The sequence below is a fragment of the Curcuma longa genome, chromosome 12 (genome assembly GCF_044706935.1).
Source record: "Curcuma longa cultivar G26 ecotype Majalengka, Jawa Barat chromosome 12, ITB_CL_G26_1.1, whole genome shotgun sequence".
Classification (NCBI taxonomy): Eukaryota; Viridiplantae; Streptophyta; class Magnoliopsida; order Zingiberales; family Zingiberaceae; genus Curcuma; species Curcuma longa.
Window position 1 is genome coordinate 9146164 of NC_133872.1, and position 22648 is coordinate 9168811.

General features: G+C 39.3%; 3 protein-coding genes across 3 annotated transcripts; all 3 read left to right on the forward strand.

Annotated features, from left to right (window-relative positions):
* Positions 1-3626: 3626 nt before the first annotated feature.
* LOC141842860 (berberine bridge enzyme-like 18) lies at positions 3627-5303 on the forward strand. Its single transcript, XM_074730849.1, has one exon. The coding sequence runs from the start codon at positions 3627-3629 to the stop codon at positions 5253-5255; it is 1629 nt and encodes a 542-aa protein (XP_074586950.1). The 3' UTR covers positions 5256-5303.
* Positions 5304-7800: 2497 nt separating this feature from the next.
* LOC141843547 (uncharacterized) lies at positions 7801-11549 on the forward strand. Its single transcript, XM_074731606.1, has 2 exons — positions 7801-8034; positions 10346-11549. The coding sequence occupies exons 1-2, from the start codon at positions 7807-7809 to the stop codon at positions 10688-10690; spliced, it is 573 nt and encodes a 190-aa protein (XP_074587707.1). The 5' UTR covers positions 7801-7806; the 3' UTR covers positions 10691-11549.
* Positions 11550-14324: 2775 nt separating this feature from the next.
* LOC141843050 (uncharacterized) lies at positions 14325-16788 on the forward strand. The gene is made up of 5 exons (XM_074731066.1): positions 14325-14466; positions 14537-14607; positions 14694-15767; positions 16064-16187; positions 16283-16788. The coding sequence occupies exons 1-5, from the start codon at positions 14325-14327 to the stop codon at positions 16786-16788; spliced, it is 1917 nt and encodes a 638-aa protein (XP_074587167.1).
* Positions 16789-22648: the final 5860 nt, after the last annotated feature.

The following is a 22648-nucleotide window of genomic DNA, read 5'->3' on the forward strand; positions in this document are numbered from 1 at the left end:
AAGATCTGATGTCTTGAATGGGTGTTGGCCAGTTCTACAAGATCTGATTTGTTGGTGCGCCACCAAGGTGGGGGCAAAATAGTTGCTAGGAGGAAGGGGAGGCTTGACTTGATCTCTTGTGATGTCTTTTTATGAGCATAGATGGCAACCTAGTTGTAGATTTAGAGAGGGACATTATTTGAGAGAAAGGAAGCATCTAATACAGTTAAAAGAGGAGGACAAAGTTTAAGGAAAGACGGTAAAGGTTTTTCTTTATTTGTGTCATGAAAAGGCAGAAAAAGTTATCAGAAGATGATGGCAGGGGTGAGAGGATTAAAGAAGAGCAAAGGTATATTGGTACAATAGATCTCTATTTAAGGTTGATTAATCTTAAGTTGAATTTCGATATTTGATCAATATATTTGTTGATAAGAACGAGATGTTAAGGAAAAGGAGAGTTTATTGGAGAGGGAGATTGTTGGTGCAATCGACCTCCGATCAAGGTTGATCAAGTTCAATTTTTGATATGAGAGGGAAGTTCAATTGGGTCACGATTGATCAAACACTTGACAATCGGAAGTTTAATAAGAAATTGACAAGTGGACAAGTCGAAGTAGATTACGACTGATCGAACACTTGACAGTTAAAAGTCCAACAGGGAGTTGGCAAGGATAAAGTTTAAAGAGATTACGGTTGACCAAACATTTGATGATTGAAAGTTCAATAATGAATTAGCAAAGATGAAGTTCAAGTGGATTATGAAGGATTAGACATTTAGCATAAGACGTAAAGTCCAAGTGGATTAAGATTGATTGACACTAACACTGAGGTATGCCTAAACAAATCAAGGAGGACCAAATGTTTGACAATGGTGAAGTCTTGATAAGTCAAGATTGACTGGATGTTACGCAATCGTGAAATCTCGGTAGGGTAAGATTGATTATATGCTAGGTAAAGGAAGTCTCGTTAGGTCAAGGTTAATCGGATATTAGGCAAAAAAAAGTCCTTGTAGATTGAGGTCGATCGGATATTAAACAATGTGAGAATTTATCCTTGGTAAGACTGAAATAGAAGTATCAGTCGACTGCTAGGGAGTAACAATTGATTGATAACTCCTAAATCTCAAGTTCAGGATTTGAGGGGGTTTAAAGGAGTTTGTTGTATATCAATCGATTATTGGGAATGAGCAATTGACTAATAATACAGCGAACAAAAGTTTTCTCAGTCAAGTTGGGAACATTATTTTGAAACATCATTTGTGAAAGACTCTCATACAATATACTTAATCTCCTTAAGTGATATAGGTTATGAAATCTATCTTCACAAAGTTTTGGTAATACAACATCCAAGAATTAACAAAACAATTTAAACTTACTGTTGAGTTGAGTAAAAACTTACTTGTGTGTCAAATAAGAATCTCAAAGTTTCAATTTGTCTTTTGAGTAGATTCTCAAGTCGCAACTAAAATTATCAACTCCAATTGCAACAACCTCCTATATCACAAAAATATAGGATATCAAAAATTAAGATACAATTTAAAACCTAAACAATGTGTAAATCCCAACCAGAAACCAAAACAATGGTTCCTCACGACGGACTTAGCTCGCAGTCAACCAAGCTCGCGGTCAAGCTAGGTTCGAGCTTGTTGTAAGGGTTGAGCTCGCAATGGAGGCCAAGCTCACTGTCGAATCTGCTCACAGCTAGCCATGCTCGTGAAGGCTTGTTGCCTTCACTTCGAGCCTAGGGCTGAGCTTACAGACAAGGCTAAGGTCGAGCTTCAAATCACGGTCGAGCAAGCTGTTGGCTAAGGCTGAGGTTAGGCCTCAAATCTTGGTCGACCAAGCTCCTGGACAGAGTTGAGGTCGGGCCTGAGATCGCGATCAACCAACTCGCCGACCAAGCTCCCAGACATGGTTGAAGCCGGGCCTCAGATCGTAGTTGGCCAAGCTGCCGACTAGCAGGGCTGAGACCAAGCATCATCTTACGCCCAACGAGCTCGCCCTAGCTAGATCTCAACTTTTGCTGCCGGCCAAGCTGTCAACCACAGGGTCTCAACTTGTGGCCGACTAAGCTGCCAACCAATAGGGTCTTAGCTTGCGGGCGACCAAGCTACTCTGGTCGAGTCTCAGCTTGCGACCGACCAAGATGTTGGTAGATGAGCTCGCCCAGGTGGGGTCCGACGCCAGTGACAAGTAAGGGCTAGGAGATCTAGGAGAGGAGCTTATCGGGAATCATGAAGATGGGGGACGGGAATGCTAGAACTCGAAGAGGAGAGGAATGTCAAAGATCGCGAAGAAGGTGGGAATGCTGGAGAAGAAAGGCTTGTAGACGGGAAAAAAACTTAGTTGAAAACCTTAAAGATACAACAAATAGCAACAAAATTAAATTTTCATCGCTATTTTAGCGACGAAAGTGTATTTCTGCCACTATTTAGCGATAAAATTAAACTTTTTAATGATGGAAATAATTATTCATTGCTAAAATAACGAAATTTAATTCTATTACTAAAATATAAAATAATGAGGAAGATTTAATTCTATCTCATTAGTTAATTAACGATGAATTTAAATTTTCATCACTAATTATGTCATTAAATACTAACTAATATTATTATGGTAGTGGATATGTATTGATCCACGCATACATAGGCATTGCCACCAAAATGAGATAAATTGGCCGGCATGCTTCCAACAAGGCACTATGTCTTTTCGTGAGGACAGAAGAAGTTCCGTCAAGCGAAGAGATTGATGTTAGACGAATCACCTTACAACAAAGAACTCAACCTCAACCTCGCTGCTCACGCTGCTCACATCTCTTTATCAATCTCCTCTCCTTTTCAATTAAAAAAAATAAAATTTATCATTCCAACACGTGTCATATGATGAATCTCATGATCATATGTGAGAAGTTAAATCAAGAAATTATAATTAGTCACGATGAAAACTGTAATGAGTCGGAATGAAGCGAAGTGACTAAGATTGTATGCTTAGAATGACTGCGACAGGACTAGTCGAGATGAGATTGGCGAGAGACGATAAACTGATCGAGACGAGATTAGCTGAGACGAAGTCGGCCGAGATGAGGTTGGTTGAGACGAAACCGACAAAGCCAACTGAGACGAGGTTGGTTGAGATGCAGTAGGTCGAGACGAAGCCGGCCGAGATAAGGTTGACTGAGAGAAGAAGTCGGCCGAGATGAGGTTGGTTGAGACGAAGTAGGCCGAGACGAAGCTTGTCGAGATCAGGTTCACTGAGACGAAGTCATCCGAGACGAAGTCGGCCGAGATGAGGTTGGCTAAGACGAAGTCGGCAAAAACGAAGTTTGCCAAGATGAGGTGTCTGATGTTCCCCTTGGGGGCCTGCCGAGAGGGTATGGGCCGAGCCCACACGATTCCTTTGGCATGATTCGAGCCAAGAACACTTGGTCGACTAGACTTGGCGCGATTGGTGTCGTGTTGACTCGTGCTGCCACCTCAGTCAAGACCTTGACCTTCGGAAGACTGTTGACCTTTGTCTGTAGAAAAGCCACGTCATCTGAGTCATCCGGATCATCTACTTCAACAACTCTACTTCATTGGTTATCTCCTGTCCATTAATATATTAGAACACCCACACATCAACAAACAGGGAGATTGTGATGAAGTCTTGATGAAGGAAAACGATGTGTTACCATCCGCCTTCACAATTATCTCACTTCTTTCTCTTCTTCTCACCTCTCCGCCTCCATCCGCCTTCAGCTCCGCCACCGGAGCTGATGATCATGCCGAAAGCTTCGCCCAATGCTTCATCGCTCACACTGCCGCCTCATCCTCACAGCTCATATTCCCTCGCAACGCCACCTCCTACGACGCCCTCCTGCGCTCCTCCGTCCAAAACATCCGCTTCCTCCACTCCGCCGACGCCGTCACGCCCATCCTCATCGTCACACCGACCCATGTCTCCCACGCCCAGGCAGCTGTTCTCTGCGCCCGCCGCTGCGGGCTCGGCCTCCGAGCCCGCAGCGGCGGCCATGACTACGAGGGCATGTCTTACGTCTCTGACCCCCGCGTCGACCCTCGCTTCGTCCTCCTCGACCTCTTCAATCTCCGCGCGGTCACCGTCGACTCCGACAGCCGCACGGCTTGGGTCCAGGCCGGCGCGACGCTCGGAGAGCTCTACTATGCCATCTCCTCTGAGAGCAGCACTGCCGGGTTCCCCGCCGGAATATGCCCCACCGTCGGCGTCGGCGGCCACTTCAGCGGCGGCGGCATCGGCACCCTCTCCAGAAAGTACGGCGCGGCGGCTGACGCCATCCTGGACGCCGAGGTAGTGGACGCCGACGGCCGATTACTGACCCGGGAGTCCATGGGCGAGGACTTCTTCTGGGCCATAAGAGGCGGCGGCGCCGCCAGCTTCGGCCTCGTCGTGTCTTTCAAGATCAAATTAGTCGACGTTCCGCCCGTCGTCACCGCATTCAACGTGATCAGAACTCTGAAACAGAACGCCACACGGCTGCTGAGCCAGTGGCAAGTGATCGCTCCCGCCCTCGACAGAAATCTCTACGTCCGAGCGATCGCGCAAGCCACGAACAGAACAATTCAAGTCGTCTTCAACTCGCTCTACTTGGGAACATGCTCCTCGCTCCTCGCCGTGTTGAGCACAAGCTTCCCCGAGCTGGGAGTCGAGGCAGGGGACTGCCATGAAATGACCTGGCTGGAATCCGTACTCTTCTTCGACAACCGCGGCGGCGAGCCGGCGAAAAATCTGCTGGGCCGGCGACCGGAGTTCAGCAGCTTCTTCAAGGCGAAATCTGATTTCATTACCCATCCCATTTCCGACGTGGGATGGGAGGAGGTCTGGAGTTTGCTGACGGCGGCGAAGGATGAGCCGCTGACGCTGGTGATGGAGCCTCTCGGCGGAGCTCTGAGTGAGGTAGCAGAGTCGGCCATTCCGTTCCCTCACAGGAAGGGCAATCTCTACCTGATCCAGTACTTCATGCGGTGGTTCGAGACGGACGTGGAGACGACGGAGAGGCATCTCCGGTGGATGAGGATGCTGTACGATTTCATGGCTCGCTATGCGTCGGCGAATCCCAGGGCCGCCTACGTCAACTACAGAGACATAGATTTGGGAAGAAACGGCGACGGCGAACATGGGAGCTACGCAGCAGCCAGGGATTGGGGCAGGAAGTACTTCAAGAGTAATTTCGAGAGGTTGACTTATGTGAAGACCATGGTTGACCCAGATGATTTCTTCAGGAATGAACAGAGCATTCCTCCTCTTGACCAGCTTAATTAGAAGTCAAAAGCAAACTCACATCAATTGTTTCATTGTCACCGAAGAAGATTGTATATGAGCTCCAAAGGCCACTTTTATTGATTGCTATTATTGTAGTAAAAAAAGAGAGTGAAATCAATGTCCCAACAACTTCGTACGAGATCTTATAACTATCATACAACGGGAGGACATCCTAATGAAAAGGTATCCCCAACTACGACGTGAAGTTGGAAAATAATTTACCACTGTGAGGAGATTATCATTTTTTTATAATTATCTTGAAAAAATCTGAGAAGTTATAATTTATCATTATGAAAAGAATTTCTCCACCAAGATTCGATCATTACCTATTGTAACAATATCTACCCCACAGTTATAGTTGTCAATTTTGAGTTGGTCCATCGAGTTGACCTACCCCACCAAGTAATTTAGGCAGATTGGATTGAAATTTTATCAATCTATTTTAAAATTGATTTAGATGGGTTGACCCGTTTAGGCCCGTGACTTACCTAGGTTGATCTATGACGGATTTGGATTAATGCACGGATTGAAAAAGTTTATTTATTTATTTATTTTAAAATTTAAAATTAAAATAAAAAATTTAATAGATTAGTATATTGATCTGTCTACATCACAATTCAAATTTAAAAAATTTCAACTTATCAATTTAAACTGTAATCCAAACTTAAAATTTTTAATATTTTTTTATTTTTTAATAGGACCGTGGGTTGATCCGCTTAATCTATAATCCGTCTTAGGTTGGGTTGGATTAGAGATTTTAATTCGTCAAATTGGTGGCTTGGCCCGTTCTGCCCCATCATATGACAGATTTTTAGTTGGTTGGTCTGCCCTACCATGAATTGGTCTATTTGACAGTTCTATCCATGATAGTCAACTCAATTATGTCCCGATAACTTTATTAATTATATTAAAGAAATAATTAAGAATAATATTATAATTAAAATACTTAGCAAGGGTGGAATCTGTAACTAACGGCTCCACATGTATAACTAAAATACAACTAATAAAATAGTGGCCTAAATAAAATAATTAATTAGACGTAGACTTCAATGTGAGCACGCATGAGATGTCTCTTAAATTAATTACAAGTGGTGTTATTTTATTATTTATTTATTTATTTATTTATTTTTGATGAATACGAGGGTGTTATTTTGTTCGATGCAAGGTGGAGCAAGGTTTAGACGTTAGTTGAAGATGATTGATAATACAAATGGTGGTTATGAACAAAATGGTTGAAACAAAAATGTATATGAATACTTATAATTAAAAATTGAAAGGCTATTGCAAATAAATAAGTTATCAATAGTTAAATAATGAAAATATTAAATTAGTATTGAAGTTTTTTTAAAAGTTAATTAAATCTTGATTTTAAGACATAAAAAAGAGTCAATTAACAAGAAATCAATTAGAAGTTAAATTGAGAATATACAAACTTTTCAAGAAAAAAGGAAAATTTTAAGTTTGAGTTGCAAAGGATTTCGAGACTGATTCACTTGAATTAATAGGTTGTAAAGTTTTGAATCATACACTTAATCGACTTCTTGAAAATTCATGATTTAATTAGTTTAAGATGTAACGAGGTATTCTCACTTAGTTTCACTTAGTTAAGCATAATAATAAGTAAGATACTTCTTATTTTACTCGAACACTTAAAATAAGTCTTTCTAATGTATTATCATCTTATTTTTATTTTTTTATTTAACCATTCTAAGATCAAGCAGAAAAAAACACATATATAAACATAATAACTATATAAAGCATGTGCATTACGAGTCAATCAAGTCAAATAATTATCGATTGATTTTTAATAATATAATAAATTCTCAATTTAATTTCTAATTATCAAGAACTGGGAACTTTACCACAAAAGTAGTTTAAATGTTTATTTTGGTTCGGACAAGCGCACAGGAAGGCCAAGGGGTTTAGATGAGCAAACAAAAAGGAAATGAGTACATGATTTTATTTTTTTTATATACCAGATATCCAATTTGCATTGACTAATCCTATACAAGAGCATCCGCAACGCGCATATTTCCACCACCAAGTAAATTTTAGAAGTGAAATAACTTTTGGAGGATGTATGAATATTATATAAATTTTTTATTTTTATTTTTTTAATATTAATGCGTTCGTAGAGGCTGCATAGTGTATGGTCGACCATTGGTCGACCATCATATGGTGATCGACCACGTGGTCGACCACCAAGGGTGCAGATTGTGAGTGGTGGTCGACCACTGATCGACCACCATATGGTAATCGACCACTGATCGACCATCACTCAACCACGTATCAAGTGGACCCAATCGACCACTGATTAAAGGCGTTATAACGCCATGAACGTTGCGGATGCTGTAATAGCCAACCACACATTTTAGCCACCCAATAAATTGTAAACGCACATGATTTTTTACATTTTGAAACTTGAATACGATTTAGATAATACCAAAACTTTTCCTGAAATGTATAAATGCAAATACAACAAATTAAAAGCCCTTAAATGGAATTTATTTTTTATTTGATCTTCCGCGTTCTTGCGGATCGAAACCCTAAAATGGACGAGGAGGAAGTAGCGGCGATATGTCGAAGAAACCCGGAGGATTTCTCGGCCACAGCCACAGTCATCCCTTTTGATTCGCCGCTCCCTCTCCTGCGAGGACCTGTCCCGGCTGGCCACTCCGATGACCCTACCGCCGGCCCCTTCGTCCTCGCTTTCAGAGACGCCGATTCCTGGCGATCCGCCTTCCGTTCTACCAAAGCAAAGATGATTGTTCAGTGTGAGGTTGTCCCTCCCTCATTCACTTTTTATCTCTCTGTCATTTTTATTCTTCTTGCGATCTCAATACCGTGACTTTCGTCGGGTTCATGGAGGATTGGCGTCTCGATCTCTTAGAAGAACTTGTTTTTCCAGCATTTTTTTTGTTGGTTTTGGTTAATGTACATGTTCTTGAGTTCTGGCGATTTTCTGTTTTCAAACGAGATGATCCGTATGTTCCATAATGGTCACAAATAACATTGCCAACTTTCTGTTATTACTAGACACGTTTTTCTTTTGGTGGTTATATTTGTCTGTCTCGTGAATTAAGTGCTATTGGAGCTCATCCTTTCATTTTCAATAAAAGGAAAAGCTGCCGTTAATCAGTATTTCATTTCATCAAAATGTTCACTTCTCATAGCACTCTAGGTGTCGCCTATCATCATCTGTTCTTAAAGTTTTTTTTTTTTCCTCTCTTGTGCGGTTTTGACTAATGGCGCAGTCCCTTGTTAACATATTCTCTCCTCAGGCCATCATAATCATACATTTATTATCACTATCAATGTTTGCTTGTCCAAGCAACATTTCTTTGAAGAAAATCCTGCAGTAGACATTCATTGAACTCATACATATTTGAGGTAGCAGTGAGAAGTTGCCTGAACAGGCACACCTGTTAAGCATATAATAACCTTCAAGGTCAGGAGATTGTAAATGTTTACTAAAGTTTGGGAATGGGAATTTCAATTTTCAGAGGAAGATCTAGCGAGTGAAAGCTAAAGATTTAATAGGAAACAGAAATTTTGGCCTTATTCTTTAGATCACATGAAGGTTCTTTTAAATTTTATCTGTTTTTCTCAGAACCCAATGATTTTTTTTTCATCGTTCTTTTTTTTTTTAAATCAGAATAATTTGGAGATATTGGGCTAAATAGTTATGTTTTCTTCCATCTTTTTAAAATCAGAATAATTTGGAGATATTGGGCTAAAATAGTTATGTTTTCTTCCACTGCTATCTGATTTTCTATGTAAGTGGAATAAATAATGGTAGATAATGAAATGAAGCTGAACCATTTTTTGCTGTACATCCTTGATAGATTAATCTCCTACATTTATCTTTTTATTATTTAAGGTTTAGTAGGACTATCCAGTTACTAAGTTTTCGCAGCTGGCCGAGCTGACTGGTTCGAGTATGCCAGACAGTAAGTTAAAACAGCTGCATAGATAAAAGAGCGCAAACCAGCTCCAGGTTGCATAAATTTTGTAGCCCAGATTGACAGTCGCTCAACATCAACATATTCTTGTATTCTTTGTCATCAATTGGGAAAGGAAGTTCCTTCATATCAGACTCATGTTTTTGCTGTGTAGGTAGAGATTATATGACTTGGGTATCTTATCCTTCATGAAGTTAAAGATACATCAGCTAACTTCTAATTTCTTCTCAAGTGTTTATGTGGATACTAACTATTTCCAAGTATGTCAAGGAAGTTAAAGATGGGAATCAGTTCAATATCATTTTAGGATTGTGTTTCAGATGGCTGGTGTTTATATTTGTTTTTTTTATTAAATTTAACACAAATTAGTCTTTGATATTTATACCTACCAAATATGCCTATCAAGTATTTGGTAGTTAACATTACTACATATTAATAATAAATGTGAGGATGATTAAAATATAATTTTATGTTACTGTAATTAGATATTTAATATTTAAGATTTTTTTAAACCATTATTTTATTGGTACATAAAGAAAACAAATATAAATTGTCAGTAATATTTGAATAATTAGTAAATCATATTAAAAAAGAAAATTACTGCAAAATGTTATTTAATAGATTATAATGTTCGTTATTTAATAGTATAACTAAAACTTAAATTTGTAAATCATAAATTAATCTTGAAGCAGCTATTTGTGATCGTCAATGTGATGAATCTTTGGGCTAGATGCTGTTTCAGATTGTAGTCCATGCTACCTTAACAGGATTTTACAAAGTTATTTCTGTTTAATAACTACACTTCCTAGTTTCTATTATATTTTCTTAACAATAGAATTTTCCTATTTTTCTTGCATTGTATTTGTTTTTTTCCCATGAAAATTATTTTGAAAATAAAATACCTTTTTTCAGTAGTTTCTTCTGTTTACGCAGTTACTTCAGTAGCTGCATTGTTCCCTAAGTATCTCTGGTAAGTTGTAATATTAGCATATTCCCTCATGCACATTGGCTGCTACTAGGTACTGTAATTTCTATTTAATCTTTTTTCTTGGTGTGTCACTTAGTATATTTGAGGATACTACTTGTTATGTTTCAATTATTATCTTGATGAGGATTGTGCTTTTTTAGGCCGGCGCACGCATTGGATGCTCGATCTCTGCTTCTAACAAGTGCAAACCCCCTTGGTGGAAAGTTTTGTTTGGAATTGCACCAATGGATTATGTAGATAGAGAACAGTGCGAAGAGCTTGAGATGGCTACTTGTCTTGTGGCTGCAAAAGAGGCATGCATTCAGTTTGCCAAGGAGAGATGCTTGCAACCCTTCAGAGATGCAAGAATTGCTTCTGACAGTGTAAATGGAAGCCCTCAGTTTGTTTTCTGGCATCACAGGACCGTTGAAAAAGAATTGTCAAGCAAAAGAAAGGGCTCTGAGCAAGCTTCCTGTGGTTCACTGAAATCCAACTGTGAAATTTAGTGACAAATTATAGGGGAAGTGACTTACTGGATGGCGTATTTGGAGAGAACAGCCAAGCAACTGCAGTTGATTAGCCCACGGATATTGTGATTATAGCATGTTGGATTGCATCAAGCACTTGTGCACTTCAACATGTCCATAGCTTAGTTTAGCAGAGAGCAGGCCCCTGCACCTTCTTTCCCTAAGAGTGTTGTGTTCTTCAAAGAGGATATGGAAAACGAGAGAAACGTGTGGACACTGTATGCCCTGGATATTCTGCTGCCATATTGCTTCTTGTATACCATCTTCTTCTGCAGTTTCTGCTACCAGACAATGTGTGGCATCTCAATAGCAATGTGACATTGGGGAAGTAATTAGTGCTATCAACTGGTTGATTGTTTATTGTTCCAGGTGGTGGAGTTGGGATCGAGGAACTGGAGTATGTCATACGAGTGATAATATCCCAGGAACACATTGATGAAGATGCCAAGTGGAGCCTGCCACAATTTCAGTCATTATGTTCATAATTCATTCTAATTAGTTGCCATCTTTGGATATATGGACGCTTTGATCTTGCAATGATTATGAATTGGATTGCAGCTGTTGTCTCTGTTCTCTGTAGAAATCCACCTCATGCCGAATAATGGCATGTTACAGCAATTCTTAGCTACTGAGGAGAAGAAAAAGAAGATTTTACTGAGCTAAAAGGGTTGTTGTCCCAGGCACATACGATTTGATTCGGCATATTAGACTGGATTTTAGTTGCAGATATTTCAATTGTAAGCGGCAGCTATCGATCTTCTTACGAATGATATCATTTGACCTTTCATTTACATTCCAGAGTTGTATCTGAATTTGTTATTTAGTAATTTACAGCTTATTACGGACAAGCAAAATTGAATGATGCCAAGTAGAATAAGGTGGTGCATTAGGAATCTGATGTGAAGTGCAATAATCACTATGAGGAATTGAATCTGTATCATCATTAAACAACTCGATGACAAGTTTCTAGTAGTTATGTGCATAGTTACGATGGAGTAGACTTGCAGAAGAGGACAAGAGTTCGAATCTCGATGAAAGCGATAATATCTTTCAGTCATCGTCAATTGCAGTTTATTTATTTATTTTCTTATATATGATCGTGGGATCATCGTGTGGGGCTGTTAGGATGATGGATTTCATTTTTTTTATAGAATATTATTTATGTGCATGGGGAATGGTTATGAAAGATTCAAATTTTATTCAAGTCATAGAAAAATGGTTGATAGTATTTGTGCAGGTTGTTTTCTCAATTGATACATAATTCCAATTTAGGCACAGTAATTGGATAAACTTTTCTTTTTATTTATTTTTGGTGAGATTAGCCAAACTTATTTCATCTTCTATGTGATCTATATTTCTTTGGTTGGGTTCTTTAATCTTTTGTTTGGATTGTTTTTTATATGCTAATAGTCTTATTTGATTGATTTCTTATGTTCCCAAAGTGATTGCATAACTTGTATGGTATGTTCCCAAGAATATTCCTGAACACAAATGTTTGGCTGAAGTCTTCTATTATCTTTTTAGGGATGTTTAAAACGGATATGTTCTCAAAATGAATACACGGTTGAAGTCTCGTATAATCTTTTTGGGAATATTTTCGAACGAGGATGTTTTCAGAACGAGTGCACTACTGAAGTCCTTTATGATCTTTGAACTGAGATGTTCTTAAAGTAATATGTTGTCGAGCCATTTCACCTTTGTATGTGTCTGTGTGCGCACTCAACTGTATGCCTGATCAAGCGAGTGCCTGGTTGGTCGGCCTCAACTAGTTAGCTTCCTAGACGAAGCTCTTCCTGCAGTTAATATCTTGGATGGGGATTCTAGGGTATACCAACACTACAAAAATAATCACAAATAGCTTCGGATTTAGCGATCGATTATAATTCGATCACTATTTTAGTGATCAATTTTTAATTTCGATCGCTATTTAACGATCGATTATAATTCGATCGCTATTTTAGCGATCAAAAATAATTCGGTCGCTATATTAGCGACGGAAATATAATCGGTCGCTATTTGACAATTGAAGTTAAAAATCGATTGTTAATTAGCGACAGAAATCGAATATCGGTCGCTAAAACAACGATCAAATTTATATTGGATCACTAATTTTAGATTTGGACGGTGTGGGAAGAATTTTAGCGCACCTTAATGATCGAATTCTGGTTCAATCGTTAATATTTAACAATCGAACTCTCCGATCGATCTCCTCCTCCGGTGCGATTTTCCTGGTGGGATCTCCTCCTCCGGCGTCTCAGGTAAGTTGTTATTTCAATTTTATTTTTTTTTCATGTTGGTCGCGGCTGCGGTGCCGGAGGGTTGGTGCCCTGCTCGCACGACCGAGCCTGGGGCTGGTGGTGCGGCCGACCGCGAGTCTGGTGGCGCGGCCGGCCACCAGGCTGGTGGTGCGGCCGAGCGCGAGCGCGGGTCGGATGGCGCGGCAGCAGGGTCTGGTTGCGGGGCTGCTTGGGGCCTGGTTTCAGCCTGATCTGGTCATGATGGGGTGCAGAGCTGGGGTTAATCTGAATCCATTAGTCACTGTTTGCTCACTCAGGTCAGACAAGAACAATACTACTATTCACGCATTTCTATTCAAATTAAGATCCCAAAAGAATTAAACACAAGCATTCAAAATCAAAATTTTCTCTTCTTTTTCAACAGGAACAACCAAATTCTCGAAAGCAAAGAACAAAAGTCCTTGTATTTTCTCTCGAGTTCTTTCCCTCAGCTCATTCTTTTACACAACCTTTTTTTGTTCCTTCTCTGCAAGAATCTTCCCTGCAGTCTTCTTCAGCAACACTCACCATACCTAACAACCATTTTCATGGCTATACAAACTTCCATATCAATCATTTTTTTCTGTAAAAGGTGGAATCCGTCACCCTAGCGGTTCCATACGATCGGTTCCATGACCATTTATCAAGAGGTAAATCGAGAAGCTGTAATTGATCACGACGGAGGAGGGTATTGTCTCGGCTTCACCGAGATTCGAACCTTTATCATTTTCTGTAAGTTTGTTCCGTCATAACCAACTCAACTATACCTCGGAACTTCCATACTACCCTTTGCTTCCTCGAGTCCACACAAATCACACCTTAAGGTCATAGCAAATTCTCGAAAGCAAAGAACAAAAGTCTTTGTATTTTCTCTGGAGTTCTTTCCCTTTTACACAGCCTTTTTTTGTTCCTTCTCTGCAAGAATCTTCCCTGCAGTCTTCTTCAGCAACACGCCGACACCAGCAAGCATCCAACGACAAGGCACAGAGAGAGAGAGAGAGGGCACGTCCAGAGTGACCTTTCCTCGCTGCCTCCACAACTGATGAGTCCTGTCACAGGTCGCTATTTCCTATTACTTGTCACTGTCCGTCCATGGCCGCTACACTCAGCCACATGAACAAAGGTGGAAGCTTGCAGGCCTGACAAAGATGCCAAACCAGAGCCTAAAGGCTTGCGTTTTCCGCTATCCCGCACAGCTTTCACCAGCGACGAGCTTCGCGCTCTCTCATGCACATATTCTTGCCAACAATGGCGAAGCAGTCGGATAACTGAAGCCTCTTCTCCAAGCTCGCGCTGATGCAGCGACTGAAGAAGGCAGTGTTCTAAGATTTTGAAGAATGAGGGATGGTAGTTCAGGTTCGACCCTCGCGATCATAGAGAAGGAGCCGACGAGGAAGCCAGGAGGATGCATTGGCATCTTCCTCCATCTGTTTGATTGGAAGAAGAAGAAGCAGTTCTCCAGGAAGCTTCTGCCTCCAGGTTAACGCTCGTGTGACATCGCTGCTAGCTAGTTCTTTCTCTCTCTCTTTCATGTTTGCTTCTTTCTCAGTTAATGCTGCAAAGAGGGCATGGAAGAGGCTCGGCGGGCAAGAGAAGTTCTCCGTCGCCAAGCCATTACCGGTAGTCTGAGCTTATTGTTCTCAAATTTCTTTGGCTTATGATGATGCTTTGCATGGCTTTAATGGCGTTCTGAAATTGATCTCAAGGTCTCCCAAGAGAGTCGTGGAGGTTCATGCTCTCACCAAGATGCCTCTGCAAAGGAGATGTGCGCTCCGACGATGATAGCTCGACTGATGGGACTGGAATCGATGCCCAATGTTCACCGTGAGGTTTGTTCAAAGTCTAAGACGCTACCCAAGACCACGAGGTTGTTGAAGAATCGACGCTCCGTCGGAAAAGATGCGTTCTTCCGGTTGGAGATGAGTTTGGAAGAGCAGCACAGGGCGGCGGCTTCGGTGTTTCAAAGCCAAAGGAGATCGCCGAGGAGAAGGAAAGCACGGTTGAGGGAAGTCGCTACGAGGATCTTGGAACCCGGTTTGCAGTCCAGGAACGCTTCCAAATTTGGCATCGCCAACTTCGACAGCTCGGTGAAAATTGCAGGTGAATCGGATATGGCCTCGCGTCGTGATCTCCATGTCGGTTCTTGCAAAAACTGTGGGAGTTTGGTGGAAGTCGTGAATTTGAGAGTCTGTGGCAAGAATCCTGAAGAACTCGATCGTGAATATAGAGGTTCATCATCATCTTCGTCGTCATCATCATCATCAAGGAGAGTCATGCAGGGATGTAAGAATCATTCTTCAGATAACGAGGCTAATGTGATTGCTGGTGCTTCGAGCAACGTGATGGGAAGAACAAGAACAGGAAGGGGAAATGCAACAAAAACCAGAAGGAGGCCTGCTAATAGCCATCACCTTGCATCTGATAAGCTCTCTAATGGAGATTTCTTGAGCCAAAAGAGAATCGAAAAGGAGTTGCCAATGCGCAAATTTGCAGGATCCATTGTTAGGCATCCTAAGGAAGATATAAAGTCCATTAATGGAAGTAAAAAAGAGAAACAGATAATCTTTCTGTCTTTGAGTTCAGGAAGAAGACATGTTACTAGATCTGCATCTCAACTGAACATGGTTGATCTAAGGGATAAACTCTCCCATCTCCAAGATTTCGAGCAGAAGCACAATTTTCAGACAGATGATTGTTTTCCGGGAATCAACTCATTGTCAATACTGAGCAGAACTTCACTCACTGATGAACAGACTGCAAAAATCAATCAAAATATTCAGGCAAGTTATTCTTATGTTGTTACTCAATGTGATTGTTGTTTACAACACAATCACAAACTGCCAAACAAAAGCAAATTCCCTCATTGAATGTTCATAGTTTTGCAAAGCTCTGATAATAAGTTTCCAAACTGTAATCCATGCTTCTGATGACAGATTTATTAATGAAGTGTTCTTTCCTTGTTGATGGCTATTACTACAACAAAGTTATATTCAGAATATCCATAATCTGTGTTTTTTAGGGAAAGATCATTTAAATCCTGTAGCTGAGATGCATCATTGGCTCATCATTTCTTCAGGAAAATGCAAAATCTAGAACTCGTGTAAAATCCATCTCTTGTGATGGTGAAACTGATGCGTCGTCCGTGGAAGCTTCAGCCTCGAGTGACAGTTGCTGCTGCCGGAACCGCAATCGCCGATCAGGTGAACTTCTTGCTTTCATAACCATGTCCTTGTTCTGACTTAGTAAATGCAAGCAAGCTTGTGAACTTAGTAATTTGCATGAGCTGTTAATCTAGGATTCAAGCAAGAAATGGAGTGCCACTCACCAGAGAACTGCACCAAAATGGAAGAAAGGAACAGACTTCACAGTAGCAAGCTTTCTGCAATTACTGGCAGCAAACAAGAAGAACTTAGAAATGGAATGCAAGTTAGAGCAAAATGCAATGTAGCTACTATGCTGGCTCAAGGGGAGAATCTACAGAGGCAACTTCTTTTAGACTGCATGGTAGAATCTTTGGATTCACTCTATGATTATTTCTGTCATAAAAGTTACAAAGCCTTTGTTAGATGCCAATCTTTGAGCAAAAGAAGGTTGGCAGAGTTGGTCGAGGAGAAGATCATAAGATGGCAACATATGGACAGTAAGAGCCCAGTTGAGCTTTCTAAGCAAGAGATCCAACGACCGACAAACTTAGACTGGCTTGAGTTAATGACAGGGAGAATTGAGCTGAGTAAGAACATTGAGGAAGATACACTGGCTTTGATGATGAATGAACTGGTTGTAGACCTTTTCTGTTGTTGAATTAGTAACTTGTGCTTTTAGAAACTAGTTGGAACTCACTCAATTGCATCCATGGACTTTGTATACCATATTCTTTCATGGTGATGAATGATAAATTGTAGGTGGACAATTGCAACTAATGGTTTAGGAAGACTAAATGGTGGTAAATTAGTATCACTGATAAGTGTCAATCAGTAAACTAATTGGTGGTAGGAGTTGGTTGATATGGTGAAAGCTCCTATAGATGAGATGCTAATATTTTCTAGGTTTTATTGAATTTCTCATATTAGAGCTCATTAACACTAGTACATCACATGATTGAAGTCCATGGATTCTCTTGTTCATTCAAAGTGCTCTAGACTTGCCATGATCATCATTCTTGTAGGATGCCAACAACACCTTGAACAATATTGTATGTCAACATAATTGCCCTCGGGGCATGGTTGAATTGATTACTATGAGGTAGATTTGCTGAAGTGGGCAAGGATCGAATCTTGACGAAGCCGAGACAATATCCTCTCTCGTAGTGGTTAACTGCAGCTTTCTGATTTACTTCCTCACAGATAATTGTGGGGTCGACCGTGTGAGGCCGCTGGGATGATGGATTCCACCTTTTTGCTAAAGTATGCCAGTATAATTGTATGCCCTATTATAATTGTTTAGCTTTAATGCCTAACTAGACATAACATATGTGGTCTAGGTGAGGACCATGCAGGAATTTTTTTTACGTAAAGTACTATATTTTTTACTAAATCAAGTAAGGTGTAGTGAGCATACAACATTTAAGAAGTCCTATAGGTCAATTGTGAATCTAAAGCAGTCTGAATCCATGTAGCAATTTTGGACCAAGATAGCTCTGGATGCACAAACAAGCACTCCATTACATTCCTTAGATCCCATAGAGTTGTAGACTGTTCTGGATGCACTAACGCTCTGTTTGGATGGAGTGAGAAAAGGTTCGTTAACTGAAGGGGAAAGGAAGAAAAGCGAGAGGAAGTAAAATATTTATGTTCTCCTTATTTGGAAGGGATGGAAGGTTGATTAACGTAACATTTGTTACCTTGTTTAAGAGGAAAGGAAGGAGAATGAAGGTTAAATATATAAAGTTTAAAAATATCCTCATTTCTTAAAAAAGACAACACATGTAGAGGACGGATGAAAAACTGTAAAATTCTATTAGTGCATGTAGAAATTGGGATATAAAAAGTCCTAAAATAGATAATGCATGCTCTTAGGATAAATCTCTGTCCTTCAAGGAGAAGCAGAAGGAAAATATTAGGGTTACCTGTCTCGATCCTCTTGAGTCTTGTCTTTGAAGAGATTTACAGTAAGGGTCGGCGTCGACATCGTGGAGTGCAAGCGATTGGACATTGGTCGATGATAGCACGCATTGTGTGAGGAATGACGGCGCAAAGATGAAATACCTAAATAGATGAGTTAATTTGATATTTTAAAATAGGGATAAAATTAGAATAAAATATTTTTGAGTTTCTTTTCCCCTTCCTTACATCCCAAATTAGAGTGTAAGAAATTGTAATGATTCATGAGCATGCAAGGGTAAAACTTACTCTTCTCTCCTCTTCCCCTCCTTAACTCACTCTATCCCAAACAAGGGTCAAAATTCTCCTACCCTTTGTATACCCTTTCCTCCCCTTCCCTCACCTCCTCCCAAACAGAGCGCAACATGCAATCCATTGCGCACATTCCCTAGCACGCATTCCCTAGACACTAGAACTTGTAAATTACATTTATTCCCTAATCTAGAGAAGTATAAGTTCATGTACTAGTTTTGGCCAAAACTGCTACATTGACCAAAATTTCTCTAGATTCACAGTCATACTCCTTTGTGTTCCTTAGACCCTATAAAAAAAGCATTCATTTAGTCTAGATTAGTCTAGGTCCATGTAGAAACTTTAAAAATATTATTGCATGGTCCTAAACTGATCTAGATTCATGAATAAGTATTCTTATGTATTTTTTATACCCTATGAAATTATAAAGTGCATTCATTTTTGAGTCTAGAGCAATGTATGCCCATATAACAGTTTTAGAAAAAAAATGATGGTCCTCAACTGCTCTTTATTCATGAGAAAGTACATTTCTATGTTCCCTAAACAATATGGAATCATAAAATACATTCATTTCTCAATCAAGAGCATTATATGTACATATGTAATAATTTTGAATAAAACTACTACATAAACCAATAGTGCTATGGTTTATGAACAAGCATTTCTAACTGTAGATTCTCGATTTACCTCCTTACAGATAGTCATAGGACAGATCGTATAAGGTCGCTAGGGTGACGAATTCTACCTTTTGTTGAAATGAACAAACATTCCTATATGTTCATTAGACTATATAGAGTCATAAAATGCATTCATTTCCCAATTCAGAGCGGTCTAATTAGTCCATGTATCAATTTTGATCTAAACTGTTATAGGTCCTAAATTGCTCTAGATTCATAAACAAGCATTCCTCTATGTTCCCTATGTTGGATCACGGCTAGAGGGGGTGAAGGGTGTATTGTTGTTGCTTTCGTGTTAGATTCTACAAGACATGCAACAAAAAAAAAAAATACAAATACAAATAAGAACAATAAAAATAACAAACCAAACACAATCTTTTAATGTGATTTGGAACCCTCGGTTCCTATTTCATGGCATATGATCCTTCGATGGATTACTCAACCATTGTTTTTTCTTCTTCTCAATAAATTATTGGAGGTGTAGGAATATGAAATTAAACACATGAAGAAGAGTGGTTGAGATGAGAGGAAGGAAAATTATTATAATGAGCTTAAGTGATACAAGTATGTGATCTTTCAATTGTTTTCCTATGCCTCCACAAGTTCACATAAAGAAGAGTAGTGGAGATGAGAGTAAGGAAAATTATTACAATTAGGTTAAGAGATGCAAGTATATGAAGTTTCAGTAGTCTTTCCATGCCTTCACATGTTCATATATATAGCAAACTGATGTATGCCAGCTGCAAATGAACAGTGTCATCAAACAATAAAAATAACTCAAGAGATGCAAGTATATTAACTTTCAGTAGTCTTTCCATGCCTCCATATGTTCATATATATTGCAAGTTGTAAATGCACAATATCGTCAAATAATAAAAATATCATCCACTAAGACAATTAAATTGAGTACTAATTGAAATGTGAAGCAGGTTAACTAAATCAATCAAAATCGAGAAAATCATGTGAGAAAGAAAAACAATCTAAGAAAGCAAGAAGAGTTTGTAGGAAAAAATTGATTTGAGGAAGCAATTCTAGGGCTTTGATTTCACCGCAACGATCGTTAATATCATAATTGTTATTCACTATTTTACCTTTGTATTGATAAGTATGAAGGTGGTATATCCCGAAAGGTACCCGATATCTTCTCTCGAATAAGAGCGACTGCTTTCCCAGGGAAGCTCCTATCATGATGCCCCACGATCCTCTAGATGTTATCCCTTATATCATAACATCGAATCAAGGTAGACCATTAAACTCCGCGATAGCCAATGGTGCACTCATGAAATTTTGAATTACTTTCATGAACCACCCCTCAAGTCTTGAACTTTAGGGGTTGGAGAATTGGATTCACCTCTCAGTCCTTCCCCTTATCCTTATGAATGAAAACACACACTAGTGTCATAGTCATATATACATACTAAAATCAGATCATAAATTAAACATGTCATGCGATAAAAAAGTTGAATTAAATAAAGCAAGTGTCGATGATTACATTGTACTACTTCCTAATCGTAGAATTAAGAGACTACTATATGAAGATGGAGATACAAGAAAAAGATATGAAGAATAATATTCTACAACTCAAATCAAAGAGTAAGAGAGAGAGAGAGAAGGCTTAGTCAACATGTCTGTAGTCGTCTTCGAATTGATCTTCAAGATCCTCGATGAATGGAATCTCGATGACTCCTTGGAAACAACTCTCTCCTAGGGTTCCCTGTTCCCTTGATTCCTCAACATGAGCTCCATTGGATCTTATATAGCCTCCAAAAGCCTTTCCAAATCTATTACAACCTTTCAAAAAAGTTGGGACGCCGCCACCATACCACTTCCATAGTATAAAATATAGCATGACCTTGTGGCACTTTGGTCCTCAGAAATTGGCCAAATGCAATCGTGTTAGGGGACACAACCTGGCCTTGTTCAACTTTGGAATGTCCTCATTTGTCAGCAGCAAGGAGCACGACCATGTCAAGGGACACAGTCTGCCCGTGTATGGTATTGAAAGTCCAATTGTTGCTCCATTGCTCGCCTAACTCCATAGATGATGTATGGTCGTGTCAGGGGACACAGGACCATGCATCATGGTAGAATTGCACATTGTGTTTACATCATCTATGGGGTTAGGCGAGCAATGGAGCAACATTGACTTTCAATACCATACACGGGAATTGACACAGCTCCTTGCTGTTGCAAATGAGGACATTCCAAAGATTCTTGATTTTAATTAAGCTTTGAATTCGCTTCCTAGCAATAAGAATGCACAAAGAGCAAATCTCTAAACTAAAAAGATAAAATTAATGCAAAAAAGATGAAAGTATACACAATATGCGAATGTAATGGACAAATGTATGCAAAATAATATCGAAAATATATATATGAAACACACACATCAAATATCCCCATACTTAAACTTTTTCTTGTCCTCAAAAAAAACCTGGAATCTAAATTTATATGTGTGAATGATACATCATAATTCCTAGCGAATTCATCTAATCCTATCTAGCAGTTCCATTAGTGAGCAAAAGTACATACACTATCTCAAGGCCTAAATTGAAAGAGTGAAAGTTCTACGTGTGCAGTAAAAAGTGATTCGATTTTAAAGTTTCAATTATCTATGCTAGTCACTTCATCATCCCATTGTGTTTCCTAAGTCTCTGATGTAAGAGGCACTTGCCTGCTTAAGCAAGGATCATTCCTCGTAATATTTTAGATTACTTACATAAGGTCTCAAAAGAGCACTCGATGTTAGAGAAAGTTAATAGATATTTCACCAGTAACATTTTAATCTCAAAGGGGTAATTAAGTCAGTATTTCCTCAATAATCATTGTGTCTCAAAAAGGTACTATATCGCTTCTTCTCATTATCAAAATAAAAAATTTTCATTATTTTTTTATTGCCACAATCTTCAAAATCTAAATTTTTCTCTAATTTTTCTAAGAGATCATCACCGACTCGAATGTTTCTCTAGTAACTAAAATGCAATGGGTCACCTAGGAAATCAAAGTACTAGTCCAATTCATGATTCATAACTATTCTCGAATATATCGACTCTCAAAATCAAGTATAACGTGAAGTTGAGATACTAAGCAAGTAGGTCAACATTAAAATTAGTTAACTTGGCAATGCTTATGTCATGCTATTACAGATAGAAAGAAATAAATCACTAAAAATACGAGTATGCTTTTCATGAAAACATATAATTCATCGTACTAATGTCGTGCTATAAGAAATAAACAAATAATGCATGATGACATGGCAATCATAATAACATTGATGATATGAGAAAAAAATAGAAACATGATGAATTAAGCAAAACTAAACTAAAAAATAGTAATAATGCATTGTCCTTAATGGAAAACTAAGTCTACTTGGAAGTGGTGGAAAAGGATAAAAGTTTAGAAAGTTATCCAATGATATGTGACAGGCGTACAAGTCATTCATCTATTGGTGATACTCCTCCATCTCGTGGTCTCGCTCCTCCTCATGGCGGTAATGCTCATCGACTCTATGCTAGTACAACACCATCCTCTGTTTTTGCTCAACGTGCTCATCTCTGATGGCGGAGAGGGTAGTTATGATGTCCAAGAAATTATATGCCGAGTGCCTTGTATAAAAACTAGCAAAAGAAAAAG